Source organism: Eptatretus burgeri, chromosome 12 (genome assembly GCF_056783735.1).
Source record: "Eptatretus burgeri isolate ZD-2024b chromosome 12, Ebu_testis_v1, whole genome shotgun sequence".
Taxonomy (NCBI): Eukaryota; Metazoa; Chordata; class Myxini; order Myxiniformes; family Myxinidae; genus Eptatretus; species Eptatretus burgeri.
Window position 1 is genome coordinate 71,305,156 of NC_140972.1, and position 26,858 is coordinate 71,332,013.

A 26,858-nucleotide genomic window follows, 5' to 3' on the forward strand; every position below is an offset into this window, starting at 1 on the left:
GAAATTAATTCTTGACATTTTTGGTAAGTGAGGTAGAATAAAATGAATACCAACAAGGCATTCTAATTCCAAATGCACAAGTAGAAGGGCACTCGGTAGAACGCATTCCTCCGCCAAGCTGACCAGTTTACGTTTTGTATCCCACTGATAGGCCGCATCTGGATACGGATCTTCATCAAAATCGAATCAGTTCTTCCTTGTGACACACCCAACCCGTTCACCAACTTTTGTCCAAATCCGCCAAAAAACTTTTTGAGATACTGTGTGCTATGTATCGTTTTTGGCCCCATCTCTCAATGGTGGAGAATCACTTGAAAAATATTCGGATCTTCACCAAAATCGAATCAATTCTTCCTCATCACACACCCAACGCGTCCACCACGTTTCATCCGAATCTGTCCACAACGTTTTGAGATATCTTGCTTAGAGACAGACTAACATTGGTGAAAACATCACGTCTGTTCACCTTTGGTGACGGAGGTAAGAACAAGAGTACTAATCTTCTTCTTCTTCTTCTTCTTTCGGCTGCTCCCGTTAGGGGTCGCCACAGCGGATCATCCATATGATCCGCATAGTGATTTGGCACATGTTTTACACCGGATGCCCTTCCTGACGCAACCCTGGTCGCCTCTTACGACACAGGGATCTGGTACACCTATTTTAACCGGGGTATTTAACAAGAGTACTAATGCGGGAGTGGAAAACAGAAGCTTAAAAGATGCCAAAGACAGTTGAAGTGCTAACATCATCAAATTCAAAACACAACGATCCAACTCCACATCTCTATCACTCAACTTCATTACATCACTGTCAAACTCTAGAACACCACCGTAAACTCTCTAACACCACCACAATCCAGCTCAGAGTTGGGATGGCCTATCTAGTATTCCCAACTGAACTTATGATGCTGACAATACAGGTTGGATAATCCAACGTACCATTATTCTTTTTGAAAATTAAACAATTTCTCAAACAATTTTCCGTGAATATGCATTGTGTTGATATATCCTACCAATGTTGTTTTTTTTTTTTTCCAAAAGTTCGGTAGTCAATGGATTTGGTGCTGTGGGCACATTGCAATCTAATCTCCATATCAGGTCAGCCTGGGAGGTTTTTGTGGCTCACTTCAGCTGCCAAGCCACATCCCTTTATTCCGAAAGCAGGAAGTTCCTTGGTGTACGTACAAGCATTTGGATAAATGTCACCTATAACCCCCAAACTGCATATTGTTTAATTTTTCACTTTTTTATGTTCAATGAAGATCTTTCACGCAATACACAGCGGTGAAAGCACCAACAAAGCGCAGATGTTTAACTATTGCTTCTCAGGTGGTGGATCACCTTAGATGATCTTTTCCTCCTTGGTTTTTGGTTGCATTTTGTTTTTGTTTATTCTTTTTTATATTCATCTTAATGCCAAATATCTCTCTTGGCTCTACCAACCTCAACCACTCACTCATCCTGGGGCACCCCTCTGCCCATACAACACACACTCACCCTTTCCTACCCTCACCTCCTAACCAATGAGTACTCACTTGTAGAGCCATTCCTAGCAATGACATCACGACCTCGTGCCATTTGGCTCTCTGGGAGCCAGCTCGTGCACAGTCCTTGGCATTGAGCTCGGCAGGAGAAGGTAAGAACCGGTACTTCTTACTTACTGCAGCAGGTGTGCTTTGACCATTTTCTTCTTGACTATCGTGCAGGCTGAATGAGCAACGTACAAGTATCGGGTGTAACCTCATAGCATGGTGTTCATGATAAGGCTAAGTGATTTTCCCCTTTGTGTTGAAACGATAATTTGAGATTTGTTCATAATATTACCTCTACGGGTATTACGGTGGCCTCATGGTTGGCCTATTGCACTGCACGGCTACCACCAGTTGTGGGTTCACATCTATATCACCAGGGGTTTGTGATTCTTTGCTTTTTCAAAACAACTAGCTACTCTCGGGAGAAACTTTTGGATTGTCAATTAAAAACTCAACTGGCTCACGGATTACCTTGTTGGATTAGGTAGTGGTCTGCCTTCCACCCCTGGTCTGGTTTCCATGTAGTTCCTGTCTATACTTTGTGGTCAGCACTTCTGCTTGGTTGTTGTAAAGAATCTGTCTTGTAGGACTTGAAGGTGAATCTTTTATTAAGCTTCCTTTTTAATAAATTTTTTTCATCTCTATTCTTTGATATACAAGACTGTCAAAAATTGTTTTGTTTTTTTTTGAAAATGTAGCTGGATGAATCCTTTTTGTCTTACTTTGCAATACGCCAAGGTGTAACATGTGCCACGTTCTACTCTTCTCATGGGATCACTTCGGGCAAGGAAGGTTTGACACGGTGGTGCAGAAATGAAATTGTATTTCAAATTCGTCATTTCTGGTCCAGCTTCCCATCGCAATTTCCTCGCACAGAAAACAAGCGGGCATGCACAAGCTTCCTTTGAAATATTTTCAGGAAATGTCTGTTGGAAAGTCTTCATGAGGCACTGCGCGAAGTGACCGCCACATACCTTATCGAAGCCGCCTCCCTTTTTCACGGGTCATCGATCGATAAGAGATTACTCGATTACTTTCAAGAGTTTTAGACTATTTCAAATGTTTTGACGATGCCACTTAACCAACTTTTGAATATATATATATAATCGAAACGTGCAAATATAAATGGTGAGATTCATCAGAGCAGCAATACCAAGAGTTTTTCAAATTCTCCGATACTTTGAATGTTCAACTTTTTCATACAGATATCAAAGCTCATTGAAGAGATAATAATAATGGCTGCGAAGTAGGTAGACATGTTAGTGGAGTTGTGGGGGATGTTAAATGTGGGGAGCTCAAGAGAGAGAGAGAGAGAGAGAGAGAGAGAGAGAGAGAGAGAGAGAGAGAGAGAGAGAGAGAGAGACACAGAGAGAGAGAGAAAATATACTACAAATCAGTGAAATGTACCATGCCCTTGAGAGAGCATCATAGCTGCCGAAGCAGTTCCTGGGCAAAGGGTTATGCTGGGTGGTTTGGGTTGTCTTTCCAGCAGTCGGTCAGGGTAGAAATTCATAAGTGGTTCAGAGTGCCGGTTATAACTCGCTACTCTTTGTGGAAGATACTGTGGGATCTTAAACGTGCACCAATGACCATTTCTGGCAGTGTGGGCTTCTGGCTTAACATCCTGCCAATGGGGGCACACACATTGATGCATTGACCTCTATGTGAAACACCAGCTTGATGCAGTCATTGACAACTGGGAGAGATTCCAATCAAGGATTGACAGCTTAGAAGTGAGGGTGCACACCTCCAGAGTCGAGACCATTCTGCCAGTCCACATATATTACAAGGTTGATATTAAATATCTAAAAGCTCAAACCTTTAAGCGCTGCAAGGCAAGAGGTTTATTGAACAGATACAGAAAATTAGTCATTTCTGTTCAGTTAACCCTTTGAGAATCTTGAGCTCCTTGGACGTTTGGCTCCCCCACGCTGGGCTCCCTGGAGAAAAATCCGACCACTCAGATATCTGGAGGTTTGAAGAGCTGCTGGTAAAACAGCCTCTCAGGTTCAAAGGGTTAAGGAGATTTTGGGTGCCACTATCTTTTCATAGGTAGGCTCTTTTGGTCCATGCTAGCATACTCTGAGGCCATTGGTAGTGAACAACAAATTGTTATTGAGTACCACATGTCGATCAGAACCAGTGGAGCAGCCATATTTACGACTCACTAAATATCAATACTAAACAAGCTGAGCTTACTCGTATACCACATTCTGGCAATGTTCAGATGATAATTCTCCTGAGACGATCTGGGATTCTAGAGGTTAAAATATAAACACAAAACGAATCATAAAGTCAAGTGAAGAGGCAAAGAGTAGACTGAGCAGGAGGTTTACGTGTTGATTATGGGCAGTAGTATACCAACATGCCAATTATCTGTGTTCTTGTGGTGAGGAGCCATCTAAGTGTTCGGTTTGTCAGTAATGCTATCGGAAATCCGTCGAATGTGGAGGTACACACGGTTTCCTCATTGATTTATAGGTTGTATTCATTCGAGAGTATCATTTCAAAGGAAAGGACATTATATTCAGACACCCTGACCAAATCCCCAGCCTTTTGAATAAATGCAATTCATAAGTTAATTAAAAGAGTGGTAAGGACATTAACTTAAGTTTGTCCAACTTTTAGTAAATTAAAGATCAGTACATTGATGAATTAACTTTTTAATAATCACGTGCAATAATTGGTAAGGAAAACTTTTGGGTTTTGTTTTATTTTTGTTAAGAATATATAATGTCTATATATCATCATGTAATGGGCCTGGAACTTCCAACACATTTTTCTCCGAACATATTCTGTTCATACTTCCGAAATCTTCACATTATGTATTCCATGTATTTATGCAGGTGATGGCAGATTCAAAAAAAAAATCGAATTTCGATAGAATTTTCAAAGAGGGAATCGATGACGTCACAATCAGCAGCATTCGGCGGCAAACCGACGGCCGGATCCCAGACGATGTGCTTTACTTAACTAAGTCCATGAGTTCAAGATGTTTGTTCTACTCAGCATTTACGACTTTTATCCTACCATGTTGTTAATCTGTTGATGGAGGGAATATAGAAACGATGAATATGTCAAATCTTTCGTGTTACTCATCCAGCACTATGTGTCAAGGCCAACAATCTAAAGCGACTGGTCTCAAACGCTACCATGGGCATCCATACACGCCAGCAATATGAACTGAGCTATTCAATGCGGCACAAAACATCCAAAGAAACTACAGTAACCAAGTATTATGATCTGTCCTGTCCCCCATACCCGTCGGAGCTGGGTATCTGCAAGTTCGACTAATGTGAGTATCTCGTTTTGAGAACATTTTGAACGTCTCTTGTACATGTAGATGCCAATGTAGCATGTCGAGTAATCACGATGCACACTATTGGTCGTTTTATTAAAATAAAACCAGGGTTCATAAATAAAGTTTTGAGTTGAAAAGAGAATGGCTTTGTCAAAACACCCTTGAATTTATTTGAGCAAAATGGAGAGATGAGGAGTGTCATACAAATAATACATAACCTGGTGGAGTGTGCCCAGCAGGCTATCTTTTAATGAGCTGTCTTTGAAATCCTACTTTGATATACGGTCTAATGGTGATGAAAATAATCAGAAGAGATTGTAATTCTTCTCAAGATGGATGACATTCTAGTGAGGAGATTTCCAGAGAGACAGGAAAGATGACAAATTGAAATGGGTTAAAGGTAATCTTCCCAGTAGTAGTAGTAGTATATATATATATATATATATATATATATATATAAATATAATATATATATATATAAATATAATATATATATATATATAAAATATAATATATAATATAAAATATAATATATAATATATATATATATATAAAATATAATATATAATATATATATATATATAATATATATATATATAAAATATATATATATATATATATATATATATATATATATATATATATATATATATATATATATATATATATATATATATATATATATAGATATGAGGGTTTTATTGAAGTAGGTATAGCAGTGACACCAAACGAGGTGGCGTAATGATTAGAACATGCCGATAAATTTTGTAGTGAGGTTTTGAAAATGTTTATTCTCAAAATGTCTTTTCTTGATTTTTGGTTGAATTCCACCTTTGCTAAAGGCCCGGTCACACCTTGACGTTTTAGCCAACGTATGCCGATTTTTGAATTTTTTTTGTAAAACGCTGGCACACGTTGAATACGTTATGGGTAAGTTTTGATAACATTAAGAGCACGCTGGCATACGTCGTAGTACGTTGCCATAAGTCGTTGTACGTTGGCTTTAAACGTTGTACTTTTCGGTTGTCCTCAAATTTTTTCATGCTTGAAATTTCACGACGTATGTCGGCGTATGACTCACACGTTCCGCTATGCTGGCCACAAGTTGTAGGCACGGTCTGCGATCGTTGACAGACGTCAACACATGCTACTTGTAAGTTAATCATAAGTTGAGACACGCCGAGGTAATATTTAGCGTACCCGAAACTTATTTCTAACCCATGATTAGCGTTTTGTTGGCACGTTACGCGATCGTTGCCACACGTCGACAGACGTTACTTTTAAGTTACTCATAGGCTGAAAGACGTCGGTATAATGGATCGTCCTTGCGTCAGCGTCCACGGCCACGGCCAGGACACTTATTTGCAGCATTCTTCAAACTTTTCTTCGGCATGACGAGGATGTTCACACTTCGATGTCTAGCTTGGCTATGATTCCAATTGTCCATCGGCAGCATCTATTTAAAATAGTCGAGTTTGAGCGTTTTAACACGTTCAGAAGAAACGTTTCAAATTTCCAAACCCCAGCGTCAAAAAAAAAACAAACAAAAAAAAAAACAAAAGGCGAGTGACAGCAAATTAAATCGTTCATTGTAAACAATGAAACCAGCGCTGAGTGGTACCGTTTAAAAGTCGTTGAGTGTAAAAAAAATCCAATTGTTGAGCGCAAGCGTCTACTTTCAATAGTGGAGATGCAGCCATTTAAATCGTTGAGTGGCAGCCTATGAACCTACCCGTGGACACGCGGACGCAAGGAGGATCCATCATAACCCACACCCTCCCCCTCACACTCACCTACTACTGCCAACATGAACAAACTACTACTAACACTAATACTAATACTAATACTGATACTGATACTGATACTGCTGACATGGACTCGAAAACACTGTTGGGTTCCCCTTTTATGAACACCATTTTTATATACCAATTCCCAAAACCGCTGGGAAAAAGGCTTTATATGGCAGTTGTAAGCTAGAAACACATTCATTTCTTTTCTTTTTTTTGTCGACCGGAAGACGTCATTGGAATACGTCTACATACGTCGATGTGTGTTGGGACTACGTAAAGAATTGGTTCAAAGCACGTCAAACATAAGTTAGAAATAAGTTTCGCGTAAAAAAGACATTACCGCGACGTGTTTCGACTTATGAGTAGCTTATAAGTAGCCTTTGTGGACGTGTGTAAGCGTCCGCATATCGTATGTAAAACTTATCCCCATCGCATGCGGAACGTGTGTCATACGCCGAGTACGTCGTAAAATTTTGAACATGTTTAAAATTTCTTGACGTACTCTACTTACTACGACTTATGATAGCGTATTTAGCGTTCTACTCGCGCATACCAAACTTACCCATACCGTATTCGACGTGCCCCAACGTTTTAGACACACTTTTTGTTACGTCGGCATACGCTGGCAAGATCGCCAAGGTGTGACCGCGATTTTGACCCTTCCATTTCTACGGCAGTTATGATTTGAATCGTTGTGAGTCAGCCTTTTAATAGGCTACGTCACGACATCGTCGGCGATGCGTGCAACGCGCTACGCCTGAGTTAGACTATCGTTGGGCATCGGTTGTGTAGGCCGACAACAGGTTCAGCATTCGTTGGTATAAGTTATCTATAACACAACGAAACGTTCTGTGTCCGTTACCAATGCGTTATACATAAGACCAAGTCGCTATGAATACGTCCGAATCTTTAAAAAAAAACATCAAAAGTTCAACGTAAGCCAGCGTTTTACATAAATTTTAACACGTTGCCATCGCTGGCTAAAACGTAAAGGTGTGACCCGGCCTTAAGGTGCACAGATTCAGGTGGTGTAATGGTTCGAGCATCTGCTATAAGTTTTGGAGATTGGTGGTTCAAACCCTGGTACGTCATAACAAAGCTCAGCATTTAAAAGATTTGAGTATGGACAAACAAGATTGGAAAGGCAATGCAAAACGCTTGCTAAGAAACAGTTTTGGCAGCACCAACGCCCTGTAGCTGTGGGGGAGTGGTGATCTGTCCATGGTTGTGCCCAATAGCCAAGAAGACTGCTCAGGCAGCACCAATGCTCTGCACAGAGTATGGTCCCAATGGATGGACGGAATGCCCTGTAAAGAATAGCAGTGGCATGTATCAAATTAATTTTTGCAATAGTAAAGCGTATTAAGTTTGGAAGTCTAGGTTCGAATCTCGACATATTTTGTCATCGTGGCGTTAAACAGGCAGGGATATACATCAAGGTGTGCTCCGTTCATCAAAATAATGTTTGGCTGGATGATCCCTCTCTCATCATTGGTCGTTTGAAGCAACTTAAAGATCACAAGTTGTGTTTCGCCAAAGGTCAATGAGTTATCGCCATCACCCTGAAAAAATTACAAATTCCTCCACTGACTGTCTGCTGGGAAGTGAACTGTAAACCACCCAACATAAGCCTTTCCAAGAGTGCTTCTGCAGCACTGATGCTCAGTAAAGAATACATGATGCATTGATGATAATAATGATGATGATGAAAGCAAAACAAACATAATTTTAGTGCATTTATGACATCATACTTTCAGTGAAATGTGCTTCACAAAGTTTCTACAAAATAAAAACTGTCCCTGTCTTTCTGGCAAGAATAATTCATTTATTTCACTTTCGTTAATTCATCCAAAAAAGGATATTTTGCACCAAAGGTCATTTTCACAATGAATTTCAGTGGAAACTAATATGGAGAGACCAAAGATTCAATCGTTTTGCAGGATTTGCGATGCAGTTGTACTTGAGGATGTATAATTGAAGTTTTGCAACAAAAAGATTTGAAAAAGGAATATACTTTCCTGCTGAATTAAAACAGCATTGACATGCGCATCGGTTTTAATCCACTAATTCCCGTCATGATTGCACTATGATATACAAGTGACACCTGTGGAAGTTCAAGGTTGGTTGAGATGGAATGTAATTGAAAAAAATTAAAAGGTTGGTGTTTGAACGAAGCATTGAATTATTATCATATCAATGTGTGAACAGGAATTTGAGTGTGTGTGTGTGTGTATGTATATATATATATATATATATATATATATATATATATATATATATATATATATATATACACATATGGGTAGATGGAGGAATTTCATAGGAAAGTTAGGATTGTATGGAGTTGTTGGGTCCGTGGACGTGTAGGAGGCATCTCAATGCAAGTTAAGTAGGGAGACTGTGAGCTTAAGCATTATGTGGTACCACACACGGGGGGGGGGGGGGGTGCGGTGTTAACTAGAGAGGCATTAAGACCAATTTTCCCCAGTATGTAATTGCCTCCTGTGACCTTTGCTACGTTTTTGCACATTTACAAGCCAGCCATGAAGGAGTTGCATTTTTATAACAACAACCATAACAACAAGCAAGCAAAACGTGCTGAGCAGGCAAAAGCCCCACCTTCCCAGGTTTCAAGCCAGCAAGCCACGCCCAGAAGTGGAAGAAGGAAGAGGTTTTGTTTTGGTTGGTTTTGAGTTCGGTGGAAGAGGCACACGTGGTCAAGAGACGACGGAGCTAGGAGAAGGCATGGAAGAACAGGGGCATTACGGCCGGCTGTCCTTGACTCTTGGCTGGCCATTGACTCTTGGCTGAGTTGTGAGAGACTGACTTCGAAGCCTCGCGTATATCACCGAAAGAGACGGCGCCATTCTGCCCAGCAGCGGGTTTGTAAGGGCGATCAACGAAGAAGCTGCATGGCGGTTGGTGAGCTCTGGTGTTGAATATTGCCTCACAAACGTTTCCCACCCAGAGAGCGGCTTGGCGTCATTTTGAGCACATCTACCCATGCAGGATAAAGGGCATCAATTGCAAAATTCAGTAAAGATCATCTCTGGACATAGCGAAGTGCCAAAATAAAGGGAGGATTTTCTTTTGCCCGTTTTCCCTTTGTCTGTATTTAATCCGTGTGTCGAGGTGCCTCGACTTTAGGTTTGAGTTTACGTCACGTATTATTATTACATTTTGAATTACCCTTGGAAATATTTCTATTTTCATTAAATGCCCACGTCTATTTTAAGTTGCTGTGTCCGTGTATTTGTTGTGGGGTTTGAGTATAAACCCCTTGTGCTGTGCTTCCATCACTTTGCCAGTGCCACCCTGTCCCTCCCGCAGACGACATAATATCTGAGGATCACGTGGCTGCCTCCGAAGGAAAAACACTCGGTGATCAGGACCTGGTCGGTGATAACCACCTGTCCACCACAATTGGGTCGGGGGGATTAATCTAACCGGCAAGACCCGTGGCAATATCAAAACATGTGGAGTGTGACAAAAGCACTTCCCCAATCTCCAATGGACATAGTCTATGTGTATATTATATATATATATATATATATATATATATATATATATATATATATATATATATATATATATATATATATATATATATATATATATATATAAAATTTATATTGAACCCCCTCACTTAACAAGGTTGCAGAGCACAGATCAAGTTCCATCACAGCACTTGCTGCATGGTCTGTTCGTGACAAGTGTCATCTGCCACACAAACACAATACCTCTGTCCTGCTAATCACCAGTTCAGAGGTTTGCAGTCAGGAATAATAAATTAAATGAAAGGAAGACACTGACCCAAGATGTGACATGACACTGACATCATGACACTAATCCACACTGTGCCTTCTGGTTTTTTGATCTGCATTAGCAAGAAAGGAAGCCTGAGTGGCAGACAGGCTTTTGTTCCTTACGGATTATGTGTTTTTTTTTTTACAGTGTGAGACTTGATCTGTGGCTTTGGCTCACGATTAAAGCCAGTAGTTACTGTTATACATATATATTTGTTTATATTATATTATATATAAAGCTCTTTCTAACCACTGATTCACTGACTGACTGACTGACTTAGTGATATTCAAGATCGGTACCTTCCACGTGACAAAGAAATCTGAAATTGTGTGTGCCAATGGACATCGAAGCCAGTACACCAGAAAAAAAAAATCACAGAATGATCGCACAAGGAACATGTCAACCAAGTTTCATCCGAATCTGTATGTCGGTTTAGCCCAATCTCTCAATGGTGAAGAATCACTTAAAAAAATATCAGATCGGGATCAGGATACGGATCTTCAACAAAATTGAATCAATTCATCCTCATCACACACCCAACCTGTCTACCAAATTTTGTCCGAATCCGTCAACTTTTTGAGATATAATGCTGTATATCATTTTTGGCCCTATCTCTCAATGGTGAAGAATCACTTTAAAAATTCTAGTCATCGGATCCAGATATATATATATATATATATATATATATATATATATATATATATATATATATATATATATATATATATATATATCTCTACTTCTTTCGGCTGCTCCCGTTCGGGGTCGCCACAGCAGATCATCCGTATGATCCACACAGTGATTTGGCACATGTTTTACGCCGGATGCCCTTCCTGACGCAACCCTAGTCGCCTCTTACGACACAGGGATATGGTACACCTATTTTAACCGGGGTATACACCGGCCCAGTATACTGGTACTCATTTCGCCGACCTCGGAAGGATGACAGACTGAGTCAACCCCCTGGTGTATTAATTCAGTGGCCCAACGGGGCTTGAACTCAGGACCTTTTGGATCCCAAGCTGCTGCCCTAACCACTGTGCCAACACCAGGATATATATATATATATATATATATATATATATATATATATATATATATTTATATATATATATATATATATATATTTATATATATATATATATATTTATATATTTATATATATATATATATATATATATATATATATATATATATATATATATATATATATATATATATATATATATATATATATATATTTATATATTACACACACGCGTTTTTTTTTTTTCCAGTAGAGAAAAGTTTGGCGTCATTTATACAAAAAGAACTTTTGCCTGAGAGTGTGGGCGTTTTATTTGGTAGCCAACTCATTGATATGCATCTCTGCGGCCTGGGCTGCATTCACTGTTCATCAACTCATTCTTATATCCTGTCACAAAACACTTCTTTGTTCTCTAAATAAATGCACGGACATATTATGCATGATGTGATGAAATCTGCTAATTTTATAAGCAAGGCCTGAAATGTAATGTTGATATGGAAGGTCCTTGTTCTTCCATGAGCCTCACTCTTGTGGAGAATTTTCTTTTGCAATACTCGGTCTATATACATTGCCGGTGACTTGTCTTCCTGTCTCCAGACTTGTAGCAAGATAACATTTGTCCAAATCACAGCATTGAGGTTTCGCTGCGTAAACTGAATAAGGCCCCAGATGAGATGTTTTAAATCTGACACGAAGGCTTCCTGATTTGATGCAGAAAACTGGAGGCTCAGCATTGTGATGATGCATCATTCTCGCTCAGGCCAAAGATGCACAATTAAATTGAAACCTCGAGGTACTCATGATTTATGGACAATTCTTGAAGTCTCTGATGTTTTTCCAACTATTCACACATTTTTGAGACATCTTAAGTATTATCTAGACGCATATCAGACATAACTGATGGGTATGCAGGATCGTGGGGATGTATGACTCCAGTTATATATGAATGACGGTAGTTGTAACTGGGGTAGTTTGATGTACTTTTACTTTTCATCTGTCACGTCCATTCGTTTCTCGAAGAAAGCCGTTACAAGCATTGCAGAGCATCTTCCAACAACCAAAGTTGCTTCCCTCTGTGCCGCAGGTGGAACTGAATCTCTAAAATGTATAGAAGCACATCTCACTTCTCCATGCAGGTTTTGACATTTTCTCAAGGGTAATGAAACATTTCGGGAGATATTCCCACGCACTTCCTGAAATCTTTCGGCTCTTCACGCACAATTCCCGAAATGTTTGGCCAGAACCACCTCTTTCGGTCCCATCTATTTCGGCATTCTTTCATCCAAACCTTCCTCTTTCATGAAGGCTGTTCATTCTTAAACACACTTGCTATTAAGATCGCTATCCAAGAATACACATTCTCGAAGATTTTAAGCACAGGGGTGATAGCACAACAATCTCATGACACAAGAACCACAGAGAAACTGAAAGAGATAACTGGAACAGTCGGGACACCATGGCACCTGGACAGTTATAACCGACTGTCAAAGTTTTCAATTTTGACTCAAAGTTGCCATTGCAATTAGTGTGCAGTTGTTTGATTGACCTCAGCACTAAGTATAATTTGTTTTGTTGAATTGTGTCATATATTTGGCACAAGACAATAAATAAGAAACTGTTCATGTAAAAGAAAGCCATCAGGTATCCCCAGATGGTGTTCCGACTTGTTAATAGAATGAGCCGTCGATTCGATATATCTCAGGTTCACACATGACATGTGAACACACCCAAGCGCGTGAATTTGTGTGCAGTGTAGGAGCTGCTGCCCACACAGCAACCACACTCTGAGATAGCAAGCAGTGTAACCTGGTGTCGAGGAGTATCCAAGAAGACCAGGCAACTGGTGCCTCTCTGGAATTTATTCAGGGTGCCCACGATAAGTCGCCCACTCATCATGAAAGATCTTTAACATCAAGATACTAATGGTAGCAGACAGGAAAACAACGTTGACATCTATCCGAGGGATGCAACGCCCTGCCTGTGAAGCTCCAATCTGACAGTTTGGAGTCGGGTCAGGAACCAAACCCAGACCAGACAGCTCAAAGGAAAGTGTGCTACCTCTGCAGTCATCCTGTCCACCGTTGACTTGGTAGGCATTCGGCGTTCTGTGTACTGATTAAAAATCTACATTTTCTGTGAGAGTATTACTAATTATGTTTTCGGGATTCTTGGAAACGTTTTTTATTTTTATTTTTTGCCTTTGTTTCAAAAATGCTGACACACTGTGATATAATCAAAGAGCTTCTCAAATTGACCGTTCTCTTGCTAATCCAGCTTGGCACTATGTGTCCCATTATTTTAATCAACCGAAGTGATATCTCTACTCCAAGGCTGTGTCAATGGTCGGCACCGACGTAGAACTCGAGTCATGGGGACCTTGGGACACAAGTGTGACTGAAACCTCCTATTTGGCCATTCTGTACTTCGACTCAGAAACTTACCGGAGGGTGCGAGGACTGATTTGCCGGAGATACACAAAGTGTAAGGCCAGAGATACACAAGAAACTTTATGAAGTTTTTTTTTTCTTGGCAACTCAAATTGCCAACAAACATTGACTTGCATGTCACTCATTTACAGCTTGACTTGTCAACAAGTTTTTGATTGGAATTCGAGTTCCTTCAATAGACCACCGCCATATTATCAAGAATTTACAGGTGGACAATTTTTCAGTGTTTGTGTGTGTAATTAGCAAGACAAATTCCGTTTCACACTATTTCAGACAATTCTCATCAATCAAAGTTGTTCGTTGTTCACTAGTCGAATGAAACACTGAACTCAAACTCAAAATTGTTATCATTTGACTGGATCACTGGTCGATGGACAACTTGGGGCCTAATGATTGGAGCCTTCTTTAATGGGCCAATTTATATTCCCACCTCCTTGTGGGGTCAGCCGGGGAAAGTTTTGGGGCCTTGTCTTTGATGATCCGGCTAGCCAGGCCTCTCGTTTGACTGAAGGTGACACAGATTTGGAATGTGTTCAGGGTGCTGGCAATGATCTCCCCTACTCTTTGCGAAAGACACCGTGAGATTTTAATATAACACTGAGCAATGCTAGCAGATGGGACGCCTCGCTTAGCGTCCATCCGAGGGACGGTGCACTTTGTGATGCAACACCCGACCTGTGAAACACCAATCCGACAGTTTATACTGAGGTCGAGAATCCAACTCAGACAAGGAAACTCATAAGGTAAGTGTGCACCTTCACACCACCCTTTCAGACAGACTACCGCATCACTGGTATAGAGGTACCATTAAATAAAGTCCCTATAGGGTAGAGTAAAGCAAAGTGTGGTGATGCTTGTACTACATGCAAGTTCTGGCCAAAAAACTGTTGCTGTCTTTGAATTTCCTCCCTCATGTGAACTTACATCTCCTATCAAAGCAGAATTTAAGAGGGTGTAGAACCACTTAAATTTTGATTTGCAAAAATAACTTTTTCCTTGAAATACTTTTTACATTCCTTGTCATTTCAAACTGTGGAAGGAAAAAAAAGAAAGTGCAAAAGTATTGCCAAATAAAGAAACATTATATTCGTTCATTCAGTCGATATGCATAGTGTTCGTTTAATGGTTAGAGTGGTGGGCTTGGGATTCCACTTGGCTGTTGAATTAATACCAGGTGGGGTTGACTCAGCCTGTCAGCCTTCTGAGGTTGGCAAAATGAGTGCCAGCTTGCTGGTATCCTGCGTCGGAGTGGTGACCCATCCATGATTGTGCTCAATAGCCCAGAAGACTGCTTCAGCAGCACCAACGCTCTGCGCAGAGTCTGGTCCCCATTGATGGATGGATTAAGTCTGTGATGATCCATATCCAGAATTTAAGGAATGTGATCATTCGTTATTCTGCAGTGAATTTGGTGGGGCTGCTCCGTTTCCGCTGACTATTTCCTTACCTTTCAGGTCAAAAATTATGCAAGAGGTAGAATATCCAGCCCCTGTGGGAGGAGACCTCTGTGGTGGAGAGAGTAACTGGACCAGTTTGACCTGGCAATCTGCCAGAGATGTGATCGACCAATGTGGGAGGAAACGTGAAGGAACTGGAGACAATCGTGCCTACGAGCAGGAGGCTTTTTTGCAAGACCTGCATTCGTTTATGCGAGCTCGCAAGACACCCATTGAAAGAATCCCACACTTGGGCTTCAAACAAGGTAATGGACTGAGGACAGAGCAAGAGAAGGTAGATTTACATTCTGCTGTGACATGTCCCAGAAGAATGTCTTGATTAGAGAGCTCCCAAGAGCTTTGAGGGGCATTTTCAGTTTTTCTTTGCTTTGGTAATACTGGGAGATCTCAGATATATGGTCTAATGGCTAGAGTGGTGTTTTATCTGTCTAATTCAGAGTTCAATTCTAATTCGAGTCCATTCCAAATGTAATCTGCTGTTCTCGTACTATGCCACTGCAGTACATAGGAGGATATATGTTGCATTGCGTACAGTCTTACCAAAATAAAATGAACACCCGTGATTGTAAACAAACCTTATTTTAACATTTTTTTTTGTAGGAATACAATCAAATGGACTGCATCCATAAATCTGACAGCACGTCCCAACTAGAACTACACTTGGTAGAGTGCATACCTCTATGCCAGGCTGAGCAGCATACGTTTTGTATGCCAATGATAGGACGGATCTGGAACTGGATCTGGACCTGAGCCAAAAGCTACTCGGCTTGTTTGTGTCGCCTAACCAACTCGTACACCTAGTTGTGTCAAAACTCGTCAACAACTTTTTGAGATATCGTGTTATATATCGTTTTTGGACCCATCTGTCAATGGTGAAGAATCACTTGAGAAATATTTTTTAAAATTCGTATCCAGATCAGGATCTTCACAAAAATCGAATCGATTTGTCCTTGTCATGCACCCAACCCATCCACCAAATTTCGTTCGACCGACGTTGAAGATCACATGGTGTGACATTTGCGAAGAGGAGGCGAGCCATCTCCAGCACCATGAACAAATTATAAATTCCTGACCTAACCAGCAGAGGGCATCAGCAGCACAGCCAATGATGCTACCCCGCAGCTTTGCTGCATATGAACGAATGAACCAGATACTCAAACATATCATATACTTGATTGTGTTTGTATCACCGATTGTTAAACTAAAGTTTGTTTACAATTATTGTTGTTGATTTTATGCTCACAGGTCACTTGTATTCTGCATAACTAGAACAAAACTTCGGCCTCGATATTAACGAAGAGCTCTCAGAGTTTTGAGATAAGTTTTTGTTCAGGTTGTATTGTCATCTTACATTTTATCGAAGATATCTGTTACGTTGATCATTCATTCGAGGAAGTACGATACAGTATGTACGATTGCGTCACCGGACTTATCATTTTATTTATTTTCATTTTTACTTTAATGGATCAGAGTGAGGCTCATGGAAGAGCAAGAAGACTGGATGGAATGATGTAGATGAAGAACAATGAAAGAGAGAGAAAATTTCCAGCTCATGGAGATTTTAACGTGTTCCTGTTTATTTTGTGTTCCAGTGGATTTGTGGCTGTTGTTCACAACCGTGAACCGCATTGGTGGTTATGAGCAGGTAAGTCACTGTACATCAAACAAAAACATTCACCATTTACCTCTAAGTTGTACAAACAAGCAGCAGACAACATGTGCCATCATAAACCTGAGATGTTACTTGAAAGCATCAAGGAGGAATTCTTACCAAGGTCATGTTTCTCAGTAAAATATACAGTCAAGATGTAAAGAGAGTGGTGAAGCATACCTGCTCTTACTGGAAGTTTTTGGTCCTGGTCTTTGGGTGGGGGGAGGGGGGTGCAGAAGTAACTTCACATTCACAGAACACACAGAGTACGGGCAGCACTTTTCTCTCTGCAGTAAGCAGACAACTTTCAGGGAGAAATATAGAAATGTACTTCCCAAAGGGATACCATCCTATGGGGTTAGTCTATGCTTTATCTTCTACGTGCTGAGTGACAAGCGAGGAAGTAGCATGTTCCATTTTTAAAGCCCCTGGTATGACTTGGCCAGCGTCACAATCGAACAGCCGACCTACCAGAAACAAGAGTGGATGCTCTAACCACAATGTCACCGAGTCTGGTGATTTTAGGGACAATCCCAAGTTGCCTTACTGAAGTGAAGGCAGAATCAACCACCTAGCGTTCACTGCCTTTGCATTTAGACCAAACCAGGCAGGGAGCACTAGCAGGCATGACAAGATGGTGCGGAGATAGTGCCAGTTTACTTGCAGATCCAGGATGGTAGTCCTATCATAATCTTAGTCCTATCACAAGCCATAATCCCCAAACTATCAGTAAATAAAATATGCAAACGTCTACCAGGAAGTAGGAACGAAAGAGGTCATATTGCGCCAGCCTCAACAGGGGTCTCCTCATGGGAGATTGAGGGCATTGGCTCCATCCCTAAATAACCAATCCACGGATCTTCCATTTTTTTTGCGGGAAACATTTCCAGAAATTATTTTCATAAATAATGATTCTTCTTGGGCCATCATAGCTTCCAAGATTTCCTTGAAATGTTAGAAGCATCCCTATTGTAGGCACTGCTGTACTTGCCAGGGGCGCTGCAGTCATAATAGTGACGTCAAGACGCCATTGCAAAATGTGACCATGTTTTTTACGTTGCGTTTTATTATATATTTACAAATAGGCGGTAATGCAAAGAAATAGCGTATAACATGTTAAAAAAATAATATGATGCGATTCCGAATTATTTTCAACCATCACTGTATCACTCTGAAGTCGATTTGCATATTTCCAAGATGGCAGGGCACCCTCACAAAAATGTGGTAAGCAGAAGTTGTCAATATATCGCATATTCCTTGAAAGCAGCACGTAAAAGATAAAGACTAGCATGAAATTGAATACTCACTGATCATTTTGATATATGGTTTATAGGGGGAGGGTCAGGTCCAAGGGGAGAAAATTGTGGTCCAAAATGGCATCTTTATTTAGGCACGAAAAAAAACGGAAATTGATCCATTCATCAAGACCAAGATGGCCGCGCACCTGTTTATTTTCGTTATTTGTTACATAATAATCTGCTCTAATCACACATATTACAAGCATGGTGATATATGGTTTTACAGGTTTTTTATGAGTAATAAAGGTGTTTTATTGGCATTTTATCTTACGTTGTACCATTTTTCGCATTATTACGCAATATCCATACATTGTCAATTTAACGATATCTGCGCTTTGACCTTGAGAAATTATGTTAAGGTCATGCCCAAGGTCATTTATTTCTCTTTATTTGTTTACAATATTACCAGCATGGTGATATATGGTTTTACATGTTTTTTCTGAGTTATACAGGTGTTTTATCTTACGTTCTACCATTATTACGTAATATCCATACATTTCTGATTTCACGATATCCGCGCTTTGACCTTGAGAAATAAGGTCAAGGTCATTCCCAAGGTCATTTATTTATCTTCGGTTGTATTGCTTACAATATTTCCTAAATGCTGATATATGATTTTATATGTCTTTTTCCAGTAATAAGGCACGTTAGTGACATTGTATCTATTTTTGTGTTATTTTTACACAATTTCCTAATGGGTATTGGACACAACTCGTTAAATAATAAATGTATTACATATTGTCCCCAAATACAGCCGATATTGAAAATTTAAAACTTGAATACCTCGAAAAATATTCAGTCATTTTCAAAAATTCCAAAAGCTACGAGTTCATATTAATCTATGCTATTAGAAAATAACATAAAATAAATATATATAGGGTTTTGAAATTTTAATGATAGTGCCTACCTATTGTTTGTTTGTACTGTTTGGATTGGTGAATCAGAATACTCCTTATAAACTCGCATGTATCGGTGGAAGATGCATGGAAGACTCGAGAGTTCATAGAACACGTTACCCCACACAGTGTTTTTAGCATACACAGTACTTCAATTGAAATAAAATAATTATTTTAAAGATCGTTTAAAAAATTCTGGAAGTTTAGTGCCATTGAAGCAGTCTTATACACCACCTTATTTAACATGTCCAAGTAGTGCAAAACTGGAGGTCCTTGGAAGTGACAAGAAGACGATTTGTGTTTTTACAATGTTTGAGTTGATAACTCCAATTAAATTAAATAATGATTTTTAAAGTTGTGTAAATTTATTAATTCCGGAATTTACCGCCGTTTTACCACCGTTTACCCAGTGTATATTACATCACCCGATCTAACACGTTACATGAGTTATTAATTCCTGTTGTTTGTGTCCTTTATGACATCCTCAAAAACAGCAACTTTCCTGTTTGAAATGATTTTCGATTTTGTTTGACTACCGGGTAGGCAGAGGGAGCGAAATAATGATCTCACTCCTCACTGTGCATGTACGGAATAATGATCTCACTCCTCACTGTGCATGTACGGAATAATGATCTCACTCCTCCCTGCGCATGTACGAAATAATGATCTCACTCCTCGATTTTCGATTTTGTTTGATTGCCGGGTTGGCAGACGGAGCGAAATAATGATCTCACTCCTCCCTGCGCATGTACAAAATAATGATCTCACTCCTCCCTGCGCATGTACAAAATAATGATCTCACTCCTCCCTGAGCATGTACGGAATAATTATCTCACTCCTCGATTTTCGATTATGTTTGACTACTGGGTAGGCAGACGGAGCGAAATAATGATCTCACTCCTCACTGCGCATGTACGAAATAATGATCTCACTCCTCCCTGCGCATGTACGGAATAATGATCTCACTCCTCCCTGCGCATGTACGGAATAATGATCTCACTCCTCCCTGCGCATGTACGGAATAATGATCTCACTCCTCCCTGCGCATGTACGGAATAATGATCTCACTCCTCCCTGCGCATGTACGGAATAATGATCTCACTCCTCCCTGCGCATGTACGGAATAATGATCTCACTACTCCCTGCGCATGTACAAAATAATGATCTCACTCCTCCCTGCGCATGTACAAAATAATGATCTCACTCCTCCCTGCGCATGTACAAAATAATAATCTCACTCCCCCCTGCGCATGTACAAAATAATGATCTCACTCCTCCCTGCGCATGTACAAAATAATAATCTCACTCCCCCCTGCGCATGTACAAAATAATGATCTCACTCTCCTCATCTCTCTCATCTCAATAATGATCAAATTGACGTCGTAGTATCCTGGTCTCAAGAAATATTCATAAACAATGCATCCATGGTAACAATGCACCCATTGAGTCATACAAGGAATAACAAGGAACTTTAGGATGGGAGGAGGCCATTTAACCAATCATGCCTGCTCTACACCAGCACCAAATACCACCACCCATCCATACACAAGATACCTATCATTCCCTCCAATATCCAAATACCCTTTTATCCACAATGATTCTTGGATACCTGTATCGAACACAAATTTAAACCGATCGACTGGTTTTGCTGCCCCAACCTTTCCAGGGGGACCATTCCATGCACGAACTACTCACTGAATGAATGACAAGAGTTACTGCTATCTTAATTCTCCCCTTCTTTACACTCAGGCGATGGCCCCTGGTCCTCCCACTCTATTCTTCTGAAAACTTTTCTGCACTTCTTTAGTCTATACCCTTCATTTTCTCAGACAACTCTTTCATATCTCCTTGTAACTGCCTCCTTTCTCGTGAATAAAGCCCTGTCTCCTTTAGTTGCTCCTCATAGCTGAGTCCAGCTCGGCCCAGAATCAATCTAGTCACCCTGCGCTGAACCCTCTCTATGGCATCTATGTCCTTTTGGAATTGTGGTGACCAACACTGCACACAATATTCTTGATGTGGCCCTCCCTAAATTCCTGTACAATGTTAACACCACCTCTTTTGATTTACAATTGATCCCCCTCCTAATACAACCTAAAACCCTACTTGCTTTACCTACAGCTGCCTGGCACTGTGCTGCTTGCTTACCTCCCGTATCTATTACCACCCCCAGATCCTTCTCCTGTGTGACACGCTCTAAAATTACCCCTTACGTCCTGTAATCTCTATTTTCATTGTTCTTTCCCATCCCCAACACCTTACACTTGCTCAGGTTAAATTCCATTTGCCAATCTTTTGCCCAATCAATACAAGTATCAATACTTTCCTGAATCTGTTCACCACTCCCTCTGCTATCCACTTTACCTCCAAGCTTTGTGTCATCTGCAAATTTGGAAAGCTTACTCTTTACTCCATTATCCAAATCGTCGATATAAATAATGAATAATGTGAACCATGCTTCAGGCATTTATATGAGGGTTGCAAATGGTGATTCACTGTCCTCTCCATCACCGTGTCCAAACACTTTAATACTGTTCAGTTTATCAATTCCTCTGTTTCAGCAGTCACATGCACACCGTCTTGATTTTTCTTGAAGCTTTTCAAAAATAAATTACATACTGACAAGCACACTACCACGTAATCAATTTATTTTCAAAAAATTTTTCATTAGTCCACAATTCCATCCTTGATAAGCCAACCATGTGACTGACTGTCTGTCTCTGTCTCTGTCTCTTATTGATTTTAGAGTATTATCGATGAGATCGTTTCTCCAATTAAAACTCCATCTGTATCAAAACTATTGGAAGCAGAAAGAGATAAAATGTCACTCCTTAAATACAACAAAACAATCACAAACTTTGGCACAACTACAATGTTTGCATTCACATATCTTCCAAGACCAGATACTGAAGCCTGAGCAATGATCTGATGAATAATTGCTCATAATGATGCTTTTAATTAGACAAAATTTAATTTTGTTCACTTCTAATAAATAGTTATTGCTTATTATTAATTGAAGAGAGTGGTGCCAGCTGGTGGTGGCCAGGATAATGTGAAATTGTGATTGTGGTCGACAGAGAGAATTGTGTTGTTTCTCCTCATCACCGTGCCGTGTGTTTGGCAACAGAGCCCGTGTGATTCGTTGTTTGTGGGTGATGGTTGGTTTTAGTTCATCTTGTACATCACCCCCACATCCACCGGGTCACTCACAGACAATGATTCGAAACAACACATTGCATTATCTACTGTGACAAGTGAACTCCCCCTACACCTATCCTCGTCCTCATTCTCCCATGCACTTTCCCTCCCCCCTCTCCCTCTAATAGTACTGCAGCATAGCAAACCAATTGTTCAAATTTGCATAAAAGCACCAATTTTGGTGCTTTTATGCAAATTTGAACAATTGATCTGAAATATCAGACTACGCTGCAGGACTATAAAGAGGGATCTAACACCAGGGAACACTTTGCCAGCACAGTCCTTGATAAAGACCACTCGGCTGTCGAAACGTCAGACTTGAGTCTTAGCGAAAGGAATTGTTTTCGCTTGGTGGTGCTTTAACGCTCAAGTCTTCAGTTCATGTTGCATGCACATGATGTTGTCAAACTCGCTCGGACCATCCAGGAGCCAGGCCTGGACTGTGATAAAACAGCTCCACAAAACTGTTGCTTGAATACAGTAGTTTCCACGACATCATCTGTCCATGTACATTTGTGCACGCGATATTTCAAAAACCGTTGAACATTTAGCTTTCAAATCGCAGATATCTATTCCTTATGACATTATCTCATCCTGATTATATCATGGCTGTGATTGGCTGAATTATGTTGCCACGGCAACCATCTTGGTAACTGGGCTTGTGCATGTGATATTTCAAAAACTGTTCAATACTTGGCTTCCATGTCACACAGATCTATTCCTCATATCACCCAAAAGGCTGGGGACCTAGAGTATCAGCTCCATGCTATCTTGGCCATGATGGTGTAATTTACAGTGGGTCTTCACCACGAGATGCAGATCTGTTGTCCCAACATGAAAATAAATAAATGCAGATGTACTTTTTTATTATTATTTAATTCTTATCATATTGAAAGAGCTCAAGAGTTTGTTCATGATGTGCACTAAGCTCTCGAGAAAGACATCAAATGCATACCTGTGCGAAACATGCATAATTCATACGCCACATGTGTAAACTGCAGCATAATGATGTTTGCCTCATGTATATTTACTTTACCTTTACTCGATATAGAAATGTGGAGCTTGCTTTGAATTCAGATTAGTGCTGCTACATTAGACATTAGGTGTTTGTCGACTGGAGTAGAGCTCGGTGGTACCTCGATGTCATTTAGACATGAATACCAATGATCTGAGAACACGTTGAAGAAAACCACATATTTATCATTTCACTTGAGGCATGCACTCCTATGGGAACCCCTCTTTCGTCAAACGGCAAACTTAAGATTTTATATGGAGATGTGAGTTGCTCGAAGATCCAAGTGATGTCCTATCATTGCCTTAAGATGGGATATTGAAATTTTTTCCAATGCCATCAAAAGGGGGCGCCCCTGCCGTGTACTTCATAAACATTTTCCAGCTCTGCCATTTGCTTTGAATGAGGTCATGAATGCACCAGCTCTCACCATTTGTGGAAAAAAAGTTTTTTTATATCATTGACTAAGACTAGAATGGCACTCGGTAGAGCACATACCTCCACCAGGCTGAATACTTTACTTTTTGTATCTGATTGATGGGCTGTATCTGCTGACCTGAACCAAAATCAAATCAGCTTGTTCATGTCACCTTGGCCTACCAGGTTTCATCCGAATCAGTCCACAACTTTTTGAGACATCATGCTATATATTGTTTTGGGCTTGATCTTTCAATGGTGAAGTCAGATAAAAAAATTCAAAATTTTTAGTATGTGGATCCAGATCCCCATCTTCACAGAAATCTCATCAATTTGTCCTCGTCACAAACCAAACCTGCTCACTAAATTTTGTCTGAATCCGTCCATAAATTTTTGAGATATTCTTTTCACAGATAAACAAACAAACAAATAAAAAAAACAATGTCACCCGCAGGGTGACCCATATCTTGCCAAAAGGTGACCACGTGTGACTTCTTTAAGGTCACACTGAGGTGAACAGAGCTGCTATCCACCAGGAGCAACTCCTTGAGGAATATCTGCCTACGAGAGATTCCAATGAGAATCGTTCTACAGAGTAACCATGAAAAATATGCGTTTGCCTCATAACGTCACCAAATGACATCATAATGTCTCAAGCTTGACATATCTAGAAAGCACTCATTGAGGTGTTCAATTTGAGGTACTACATGATATGGTTCCTAAAACTTGAAAATTTGACCTTGAGGTCAAATATGTTTGATCTCAGGCGCTAACCATGAAGGTCAAGGCCAATCACCACCAAATATTAATCAGCTGAGCGCCAGACCATATACTACATTCCCATAAAGTTTGGAGACGATTCGATTAAAATTACTCAAAAAATAAGGGTTTAGTCGACTCCCGTGATTTGCGACAAAGTGACCTTGACCTTTGACCTTGACCTTCAAAATTTTGTGCACTGAAAGGGACCTCTATAGGCCTCTGATTTGCGAAGTTACAAAAATTTCCAATGATAACTGTGCTCTGCAGAATTTTTTCTACGTGATTACAGACAAACAAACAAACAAACAAACAAACAAAAAAAAAAAACATACAAGCTGACTAACATATCTTGCAAAAAATTCGTTTTGGCAAGATAATGAAAAAAATCATTCATCGAGTGACGCGTGGCAAAACAGAACAAAGGAGAACAGCACTCGGTAGATCGCATACTTCCTCCACCAGGCTGAACAGTTTACGTTTTGTATCCCACTGATAGGCTGGATCTGAACCAAAATCGAATCAGCTTGTTCTTGTCGCCGAAGCAACTCATCCACCTAGTTTTGTCAAAACTAGTCTACAACTCTTTGAGATATCATGAAATACATATATCATCAGATAACATGTGGAGCGTGATGAGCACTCCCCCAATCTCCAATGGACATAGTCCTACACCAAAGCGACACCTCCATTCCGGAGTCCGCGGCCCGGCAACTCTGTCAAACAGACAAAGATTACATGGTCTTGAAGAAATGATGGTTGAATGTATATATCTCCTAAATATTATTTCTGTTAACGTCTGCGCGTAATTTGAGGTTTCTCCTCCGAAACTGCCGGACGGATTGTCACCACTTTCGGCATGCGGGTGCTCTGTGGTCTAATGAACAACATGGGCTATGTTAGATCACACCAGACGGACAGGTTTGGGAATTTTTGGCGATTTTCTAATTTTTATATTTGTTTGCATGGCGACGTGTGACGTCACCGCTGAGAAGCGTAATGACGTCATGACATCATCGGTCATTCATTGACGTCATTACGTCTGTCGTCGACAGACCGTCACCGCTGAGAGGCGTAATGCCACTCCGAGAAAACAGCGTCTGCAATGTAAAACCCTCTTCTGTACATGCTGCTACCTCAGAAGGTGAATTTGACACAAAAAATGTCACAAGAAACATTGTATATAAAGAAATTCGATAAATCACATTGTGAACACTGGATATATTGACGTCCTAACGAACCCTCACTATAGAAACTTCGCGCAGAGCGCGGGTTCGGCTAGTGTATGTATGTATGTATGTATGTATGTATGTATGTATGTATGTATGTATGTATATATATATATATATATATATATATATATATATATATATATATATATATATATATATATATCACACACACACTGTTTACAGTATCGATTTGGCCCTATCAATTTTAGGAATTATGCATTTGTTGACCTTTTAACCTAAAAAATAATATTCATGGACCTCATATGCAAAATAAATAAATAAACAAAAATGGAATTCAGTGACCTGATATGCAAATCCTGTTCAAATTTCAAGTCAATCGGATGAAAATTGGGGATTTTAGAAACTCCACCTAACTTCTGACCTTTGGCCTATGTTGACCTGAAAAAAGAATTGCTGGTTGAATTCAGTGAGCTGAGCTGCAAATCCTGTTTAAATTCCAAGTCAATTGCATGAAAATTGACAATTTTTAGAAATCCGGCCTATGTTGGCGTCTTGGCCGAAGTTGACCTCATGAAAGTTTATCACTTCACCAACGAAGGGACGGTGCCTACAATCTCCGAAAATTTTCCGAACGGTCGGCTGAGCGGTTTGGGCTGTAGGTGAGTGGACAAACAAACAAACTAACGGAACTGATCAACAGACTTGGCAAAAAAAAACATTTTGCTAAGTACTAAATAGGCGTGAATACATAACCTCCATCAACCTTTGGTGGTGGAGGTAATTAAGACATCTCATGTTGTGCAACCTTCCCCCAAGAACTGTTGCAGTCACTTTGCAAGTTCATTCTTTTTTAGCATGAAAGGACCCCATTCAAGAAGTCAAATTAATTTATCTTTATGTGTTGACTACAAACTATCAAAATCCCTAAAAGCCAATCAAGAGCAAGGGGAAAGGCAGGTGAAAACAAAGTAAACTTTGTTATCGTTATTGATGTTGATTACAACAACATTGTCAAAAAGCTAATGTAGATTACAACATCGCAAGACAAATGCCTTGTTCAAAAAGAGAGTCCTT

The 26,858-nt window shown here is 40.0% G+C and overlaps 1 protein-coding gene across 2 annotated transcripts in view; it reads left to right on the forward strand.

The window, feature by feature from the left end:
* The first annotated feature begins 1,507 nt into the window (after positions 1-1,507).
* The window catches only part of LOC147015893 (uncharacterized), a 66,573-nt gene continuing 41,222 nt past the window's right edge, over positions 1,508-26,858 (forward strand). Inside the window, exons 1-3 of one of the 2 annotated variants that reach the window (XM_085848473.1) lie at positions 1,508-1,635; positions 15,358-15,605; positions 16,953-17,005. In XM_085848473.1, coding sequence (XP_085704599.1) covers positions 15,368-15,605; positions 16,953-17,005 — 291 coding nt within the window. In that variant the 5' untranslated portion in view covers positions 1,508-1,635; positions 15,358-15,367. Of the gene's footprint in view, positions 1,636-13,393; positions 13,546-15,357; positions 15,606-16,952; positions 17,006-26,858 lie in introns of those variants that run through there. The other variant, XM_085848475.1, reaches the window with a different exon arrangement.